We start from the raw sequence: 9,531 nt of genomic DNA on the forward strand, positions 1-9,531 counted from the left end.
AGTCCAAATGACATGGGCAAGAATAACAGATCACCAATAAGCAACGGTGGAAAAAGTACTCGATTGTCAAATGGCTATATATGGCTGAAGTGGTTAATAGGTTTTGTAATAATAATAATAATAATAATAATAATAATCCAAATCTACAAAGTAACTAGTGACAAAAAATAATTTGTAGAGGAGTAAAAGTATAATATTTGCCTCTGAGATGTAGTGGAGTAGAAGTAAAAGTATTGAAAATCGGAATTACTCAAGTAAAGTACAAATACCTCAAAATTGTACTTAAGTACAGTACTTAAGTAAATGTACTTAGTTACATTACACCACTGCCAATAAGAGATGTCCATCCGCTAATGACAGAATAACAGACACACAAACCAAAATGAATTAAAGGACCACTTCACCACTTTTCAACCTATCTTCATATAATAGGTCCTCACTAATAATCATGATAAAATGGCACAATTTCTTCTACTCAGTCTGTGTCTCATAGGAGGGCTGTGGGCAGTTCAGAAACCCGTCCACCAGTGACATCATCGTTAGGCAGATTTCTTTTTAAACAATATTTTTTTACAAAAATGTTTAGATTTGTATTCATCATGAGAACGATGGCTTCCATTTTCACATTGCAACTTTTCAGGTCTAGAAAGCCTGCAGTTTCTATTAGCTTGGATTCCTCATCGATGATGTCACTGATGGACGGGATTCTGAACTGCCCACAGCCCTCCTATGAACACAGACAGAGTAGGAAAAAAATGGTGCCATTTTATCATGATTATTGGTGAGGACCTAGTATATGAAGATAGGTTGAAAAGTGGTGAAGACAGTGGTCCTTTAAACTATGAAAGCAGATATATATATACATTATGTTTAGAACATTAGCATAATATGCAGGTTTGTACGTGTTATCTTGAAACATTAGCATCAAAGTGAAAAAAGACAAATGTAGCAGCGGGTTCCATGTTTCTTACAGTGAGGTGCTGTTTCAAAGACCATGAACATGTTCAGAGTTACACAAAGCATTTGACTGTGTATGCATATTTAATATTCCTTATATGTGTGATGCAAGTGACTTACATTTACGGTACAATTTTGATCTGCACTTTTACTTTACTTCTACTCCACTACATCTCAGACGCAAATGTTTTTTTTATACACTACACTAACTATTAACAGCTTTAGTTACTGGTGACTTTGCATAGATTATGAATACAAAATATACATTAACTGATCCATGACGATGATACAATTTAGATGATGTTATTATAGGCTAAGCTACCCAACAGCACATAAAGTAATTAAAATCAGCGCCACCTTTATCAGCTACAACATTAAAAGTTACAGTAACGCATTAATGCATTACTACCGTAATTACAATTCAGTAATGTTATATGATTGCAAAATGGGACATTCTGCAAAATGTATACTTTTACTTTGGTAGTGTACCTACATTTTATGTCAAGTAAATGTTTTACTTGCAAACAGAGTATTCGTACATTATGGTATTGCTATTTTAGTATAATAAAATCTGATTGTTACAGTAGCTAATTGCTCAGGGAGTGACAGTGGCATTTCACTGTCACTTCCATACACTCACCTACTCTGTAAACAGTGTAATTGTGACAGATCCTGCATGATTCCTTTCCCCTTTAGTTCCTTACCCCTCCTTCTATCTGTTTGTATCTCTCCATCCAATTGGGGAGTTGGAAAGCTGGAGTGCTACAGGAGGGGTCCCACTTAGCCATAATCACTCGCTGCTCACATTTGTTTGCCTGTGTTTCAAGTTTCACTGTACAGACTACAGACTGAGTGCTAACATGTTCCTCCCAAACTCTCCTCCTTTTTTCATTCTCCATGCGCATGCATGCACACGCGCGCGCGCGGGCGCGCACACACACACACACACACACACACACACACACACACACACACACACACACACACAGGGGATTTTAGGGCTATGGGGCTGATGCGATGTCTGCAATTGTGCTGGCAGCTCCTGAAAGGATTAACCAATATAGTTCTGTAAGTCTACTCCTATAAGTCTTTAGTGCTGTATTCTTTTCCTCATTGAAGCCTGAGGAAGGTCGCAAGACCGAAACGTTGCTTCTTAAATAAATGCTCTGAACCTAGCAAGTGGCGGTGTGCGGGTGTCCCTCCTTTCTAGCACCTGCTCCAAATGACCTACCGGGTGGGTGTGCGGTAGTCATCTCTCTATAGATGGTTTAACGGGAAAGCAAATGCAGCAGTAACCAATGTCTAGATTAGAAATGAATGGTAAAACCCACCCAAACCCAAAATGTAGCTTATGTGAGTTTTCCATCAATAATATGATGATCATTAAAGGACCACTTCACCACTTTTCAACATCTCTTCCTATAATTGGTCCTCACTAATGTTCATGATAAAACACCACCATTTTTTCCTACTCAGTCTGTGTCTCATAGGAGGGCTTTGGGCAGTTCGGACACCCGTCCACCAGTGACATCATCATTAGGCAGATTCATTTTTAAACAAGATTTGTTTTAAAATATATTTAGATTTTTATTATCGTGAGAACGATGGCTTCAACTTTTGCATTGCAACTTTTCAGGAAAAGAAAGCCTGCCGTTTCTATTAGCTTGGATTCACCATCGATGATGTCACTGTGGACGGGTTAATGAACTGCCCACAGCCTTCCTATGCGACACAGACTGAGTAGGAAAAAATGGTGGTATTTTATCATGAACATTAGTGAGGACCAATTATAGGAAGAGAAGTTGAAAAGTGGTGAAGTGGTCCTTTAAGAGGATAAAAGATACCCATGGCCCAGACGACTGGTGGGACTTATCAATTAAATCCAAAGTGTGCCGATTAGAGGGGGAGAAGTGGGGGGAGGAGACTGGAGCGGAGAGGCAGAGCCAAGTTTGAATTCTGTTTGCCAACACCACTTCTGTGTACAAAACACTGCAAGTTGCCTAGTATTCCTTTAAAGGGTGCAACTTGAAAACTTACATAGTTTAAATAAAACTATATTTTAGTAATTGTATTTAGACTAGAGCAATTCTACTCTAGCAAACTGTTACCATTCTACCTTTAGTGGCACTGGCTAAATAGGTTAAATGGCAAACCTAGTCCTAAGGGAGCTGACCATTTTAAAGTTTAATTGTAGTTAATAGGTGAAAGATCACACCCATGTGAAGTGAGGGGCGCTCTTATCCTCATATATCATAATCCATCATCTCATTCTGGCCAATCACAATTTGCGTCCTCACTTTTGTCTTCAATATTTATGTTTACACAAACAGCAGCGGCTAGCGCCCCTCAAAAATATGACATAGTATAGGTAGTCTGAAACACATGCAGATGTTTGCATATGAGTGTCATGTTCTAGTCAAAGTGCATTGTTCTCCTTGTAATGTTTATCTGTAGGTCTAGTTCTACATTTGTCAAGTCAAGTCTTCACCTATTCAAGTCTCCTGATTTCCTTTTTTAGAGTTGAGTTCCTGCATTTGGATCCTAACAACACCAGTTCAGACATCAAAAAGCATTCAATAATTATATAGTGCTTTTTTATCCAAAGTGCTTTACATAGTAGTCCGGCAGCCGACAGGCTTCTTTTGTTTAAAGCGGGAAATTTGGTATATAGTTTTTTTTATTGGCCTAAAATATTGTCTATATACATACATTCATGAATCCACTTGCTGACCGGCTGAACGTATTGGGCAATTGTTTTTATAGGGGTTTCTTGTGACCCTACCATTAACATCCTATGGCAGGCAAAAATGTCAAACTTTCCTTTTGCTTTAAGTAGCATGTGACATGTCAAACTAGGGGGTTGTCATGATTCTGAATCCATTCCTAGCATTAGTTTTGCACAAAATACACTCCTTGGGCTAAAAACGACCATAGACATCATGACAAATGTGATGAGCTCAGCACATTTTGGGCACATTTGGGCAAGTGGCTATGGTAGGGTCACAAGAAACCCCTATAAAAAAGATTGCCCAATACTAACAGCCGGTTAGCAAGTGGATTCATGAATGTATGTATATAGACAATATTTTAGGCCAATAAAAAAGACTATTGAGGTGGACGGGTGGGAAATTTGGTATATAGTATATACCAAATTTCCCACCCGTCCACCTCGGCTGCTGGACTATAGATAGATGTGCATGACATTCACCCATTCACACCCATTCATACACAGATGGCTGGAGGAAACCATGTGTAGCATTGCGTGGAAGCAGGGATTGATTGATTGATTGATTGAAATATTTATTAACAGTTTGCATAATTACAGTACATTTCGAGCACAAACTCAATACAAAGGCTGTTAACTGTGAGTGGACGACCCAATTAAGCATTACACTTGTTTCCAACAGGGTCCACCATGTTCAATTTATCAAAAACCCGGGCCTCCCACTCGCCAGACCAAACCCGGGCCTCCCACTCGCCAGACCAAACCCGGGCCTCCCACTCGCCAGACCAAACCCGGGCCTCCCACTCGCCAGACCAATGCGCAACCTGTCGTGCCAATAGGGCTGAGCCCGATTGACAGGGCTGTTGCGGGCTGGGTCTTGGTCAATCCCAGCTTCCTCGTAATGCTACACATGCAAGGAACCAACATCAGGTGCCTTGGGGGAGCAATCGGGGTTCAGAGTCTTGCTCAAGGAGACTAACTCTTAACACAAGGCTTAACTGTAATGTTTTAACTAAATACCTCTGTGGAAGTAGAGTTACGGTCACAAAAAGTAGGCAGAAGAAAGGAAGAAAAGCAAAGCGAATGAGTGTGCCCACTGCTAGCCCTCTAATGACATTCATTCCAGACGCATTAGCGAATTAAGGGGAAGGAAAAGTGTAACACTCACCAAGGCTTAAGTGACTGATCACTCATGCAGAATTTGGACACTTGTGGTACCACTTACTTCCTCATTAGAGGCAATTAAATTTGAGATCTATGTAATAGTTTCTAATGAAGATCTTGTGGAATAGTGTCCCTTGAATTTGTTTCTGTAACTTTGCTCTGATTTGGCTGCATCCAGTAAGTAAAACCATGGAAAATTTTGTATGGTAATTTCAAGTCCTCTGTCAAGGGTATTGTGGTCTGTGTCTTTCTTCAGGGTCCTAACAATGTAATGTAGAATAAAGATCTTAAAAAATTAAGACCAAACAGTCAACAGACAAATCTCATTAATCACATGCACAAACAACTGCTGCCTCACAACACACATTCAGTTCTTAGCTCCTTTGTTCTCTAACACCTGTGGGAACCAAAAAGGTTCGGTACAGTCGGGCACAATCATCCTTATTGTTGTTTTTTTTCCCTTTTCTTCTGTAGCTGACTAACCAGCTCTGTGATTTGGCTGCAACTCGATTCTACGTATTAAAACACACTGGAGTGGAGCCCAAGGCTACTGTGACCTTGAATGACCCACGCAGCCAACAGAGAATTCCATGTGATTATTATATCCAGTAGTCTGACTGTGGAAGGATTAAGGCCACTTTATTTTTGCTAATGAAATAGCTCAGATTCACTGACATCAATGGTTGAATATGCAGTAAATGTTACAATTAAATACTCCACCTAAGCACAATTAAGGGTTTCCCCCTATAGGCTACACAAAAGAGTAGGTTCATCAAAAGTGTTGCTGCTGTTAGAGTTGAAACAAGATTGCATTTTAATTTATGTCTTCCCATGACATGAAGTCCTCAAATTAATTGTCTGGGGTTTCGTTCCATTGACGAGGCAGCTGCTTAATCATTACCAGAGGGGACCAAGCCACAGTACAGTCCAAGTTAACTTAATGATGACATAACTAACTCTAACAGGGCTATGCAATTTGCTTCTTTAACCTTAGCTAGCCACTGTAAAGTACAATGAAGGCAGTAATTCTTCTCATGTCGGTCGTTGTATGTGTCAAATATTATTTAAGAGATGTGTTCCCTGGATAAGTCCAGACTTCACAAAACTCAAAAACTTAAGCGGATGGATTTCAAAAGCAGAGTATACCCTATTCAACTCTCTCCGACCTTTCACTCACATCCACATTATTTTGATGATGGTCACGGCCATACAATGATGTCTACATTTGCCATCACAGTACACAGTAAAATCCTTACTATTAGTATTAAGTAATCCATTTGTAATTCTGAGAGTACCAAATTAACCCATATGGGTATATTGGCTCCATTTGTACACTATCAGAGTTTGAGGTACCTTGATGCAGATGGACTGCACTGCCTCCGTGTCCTTGACTTTGCTCAGGTTTACTAGACTGTACCCCTTCTTCATGGTGGCAGAGACCCTCGCACAGTGCTGACAGTGAGACACTCCAGATAGTGCTCAAGGCTTGAATGGGATCACTCAAGGAGGCGTGCTCTCTCAGGCAATATAGTGACACGCAGGTGACAGGTGAAGTCTCAAGAGAATGAATGAATGGCACAGAGATCATGACGCCAAGGATTAAAGAGAGGCTTTGTTTTACAGGAGGGGCTACTGGGAAGATTTGAGAGGAAAGCACGGTGAAGACTGTGAGAAAATGTGTGAGGGAAGGAGGAGCTCGGTGCCATAAAGGTCAAATATTACCAGAGGTCTAGTGCTGAATATGAATGACATCGGAAGTACGCTTGGGTCTCTTTAGCCGCAAGGTAAACATTAAGACAGCGAAGGCATCTACATGTGTGAACATACGTGTACTGTACAATACAGCGTACAGTACTGTACACTTGTTTATGCATGATGGAATGTGTGAAAGGGGGAGGGGGGGTGCAGGCCAGGGACTATAAAGCAAAGTATGAAGTGGAAAAATACCCCATTTTATACGGAACAAGCCCTACCAGCATTGACACACATTGGAGCTTGAGACACATTTTCATCTAGTGAATCAGGAGCCGGAATCTGTGACTCATTGCTCTCGCCGTGTCTACACAATGACTATGTTAACTCCCTCACACATTACAAACGTCCACGAGGGAGATCTCTCTGTGCCTTTTCCCTCATACCCTGTGCAATTAACGTGCAAACGGCCATGCTGGTCAAACATTCATGGCGTTGTGCCGTCTAGGTGAGATCATTGACAGCACAAGTATTACAAATTGACGCCTCCAGAATTTCCTTGTTAAATACTATAAAATACATGCTTGATTCTGATGTGCTGGTCTAGAAAGGACAAACTCTCATGTCATTGTGTGTGTGAGCCCCTTTTCCACCGCTTCAGTTCTTTTTTCCCGCCTAATACTGAACCAGTTCAGAGTGTTTCCACTGAAAATTCAGTGTTCAGGGTTCAGAACCCTAAAAGTATTGGTTCAGAACTGGAATCGGTTCTGTGAAAACACCAAGTTTCCAAGAATCTAGAACGAAACCAGTTCTAGAACCAAAGTTATTTTGGTGGAAAAGAGGCCACTGTGTCTCGGTGTCTCTGTGTGCGTGCGTGCGTGCGTGCGTGCGTGCGTGCGTGCATGTTGCCATAGATTCTCATTCTCACCATATCAGTCTTCAGAGCTTCAGTAACCAGCTCTTCTCCAGTGTCAGGTGCATTTCCCCCGTTTCTCTCGCTGCTCTGGTGTGCCATCTGTCTGGTCTGCGCCGCCTGTAGCATCTTCAGCAGGTTTGGGCCGCATGCTGCTTGCTCCTCCTGAACAGTGGAGCTGGTGTCTGAGGTAGGAGCAACATCTAGCTGCTCCTCCCGTACACTGGAGCTGGTGTCTGAGGTAGGAGCAACATCTAGCTGCTCCTCCCGTACACTGGAGCTGGTGTCTGAGGTAGGAGCAACATCTAGCTGCTCCTCCCGTACACTGGAGCTGGTGTCTGAGGTAGGAGCAACATCTAGCTGCTCCTCCCGTACACTGGAGCTGGTGTCTGAGGTAGGAGCAACATCTAGCTGCTCCTCCCGTACACTGGAGCTGGTGTCTGAGGTAGGAGCAACATCTAGCTGCTCCTCCCGTACACTGGAGCTGGTGTCTGAGGTAGGAGCAACATCTAGCTCTATCGCCAGCTCTTCTGCATGCGCCTCGGGGTACACAACAGGTAATGGCAGGTCATCGTCAGCATTGAAGACTTCCATCTGTTCTGTTCCCTCTGACATGACTTCAGTAGCTCGCACTAACAGTCTGCAATCGGAACACTCCTGTGTGGTGGGTAAGTAAATGAAGAGTTGAAGGCAGGTCAAGGCGTACACACACACACACACACACACACACACACACACACACACACACACACACACACACACACACACACACACACACACACACACACACACACACACACACACACACACACACACACACACACATCTTTCCTGTAAATTGAAACATACCAGCATCCATGCGCTGTGGAGCAGTTCCCTTCCCATTGTGGGCCAGTGTTTACCCTAAACAGTGGGTGCCATGAGGGAGTCTGTCAGTAAGTGTACGTTTCCAAGCTGCACACTAAAGGAATGTTGTCTCTGGCAGGTAATATTCATATTTAGTTAAAGAATGATCAGCTTTTGCCATCAAACAGAATATTCAAGCCCAATTTATGAATAATTACTGAATAAGATAAAAAAGTAAAAGTAAGTAAAAGTAAAAGGTTATAATTGATAACATTCAACCAAATTGCCACAAGGCAACAAACAATTTAAATCTGAAAGATCTTCTATTTACACTAAAAGAGGATAACACAATACAAACAAATGCTTATCAGGCCGTCTGGTCAAGGCTTAGTGTTTCCTCTTGTTCTTGTGTTGTCTTTGATAACACTGCTGCCAAATCACAATGGGTACATGAGGCAAACAATGCACACAGTAGCTTACTTTGTAAACAAACATGCAGTGCAGTGACATGTTTTTACCATAAACCCCACTATAATTAATAGCAGTCACGTAATCAGACACATGTGAGTGATATTTGGCAGAGAGAGAGATCAAAGCACGATTGGCCTCTAAAAAAAGGCTACTTCATTACCCAAGGAGAGAAAATGATAATCTCTTTTTGTGTTGTGTATTGTGTTCTACAGTATGCTACTCTATTCTATCATGTTCTTTTCTATTTATCTTCTAATCTCTGGCAAGCAGTATGGAGTTCAAATGAAGACAAGTCAATATTGGTACAGGAGGAGGGGATTTGAATGCTTACAGTGATACAGTATAGGCTACACCGTTGTTATAAAACTTTTCCAAACAACATATTAATATTCAGATGGGCAGTAAACATTTTTAAACAATCTTTGACCTCAAAATTGTTTAAAAAAAACATTGAAATACTAGTTAATTCCACTAGGAGGTGTAGTATTATCACACAGCTGAGGTGGTGGTACTGGTGGTAGGGGGTGGGGGGCAGTGGTTGAAGCCAGAAAGGTCCTCTTTTCTTTGGGGGTGAGGTGATGAGGAGAGATGCAGATAAAACTGTCCCTGGGTGTGGCTAGAGCACATTTCACCTGGGAGGGGTCGGGGGGCGGGGCAGTAGCTTGGGGCACTGCCAGGTGATGACAAAGATGAGGACAGAGGCGTGTGTCCCTCACCTCCTGCATCCTGCCCATGGGCTGAACATGACTGATCTGCCCATGGT

At 41.9% G+C, this 9,531-nt stretch overlaps 1 protein-coding gene across 1 annotated transcript in view; it reads right to left on the reverse strand.

Moving 5' to 3' along the window:
- LOC306922747 (putative adenosylhomocysteinase 3) overlaps nucleotides 1-7,518 on the reverse strand; it is a gene marked incomplete at its 3' end in the record, with an annotated part of 18,992 nt that extends 11,474 nt beyond the window's left edge. The window contains exon 1 of the mRNA XM_079500562.1: nucleotides 7,467-7,518. Within this exon, the coding sequence (XP_079356688.1) occupies nucleotides 7,467-7,469 (3 nt within the window). The 5' untranslated portion in view covers nucleotides 7,470-7,518. The remainder of the gene's footprint in view (nucleotides 1-7,466) is intronic.
- Nucleotides 7,519-9,531: the final 2,013 nt, after the last annotated feature.

This window comes from Electrona antarctica (genome assembly GCF_951216825.1).
Source record: "Electrona antarctica genome assembly, chromosome: 5".
NCBI lineage: Eukaryota > Metazoa > Chordata > Actinopteri > Myctophiformes > Myctophidae > Electrona > Electrona antarctica.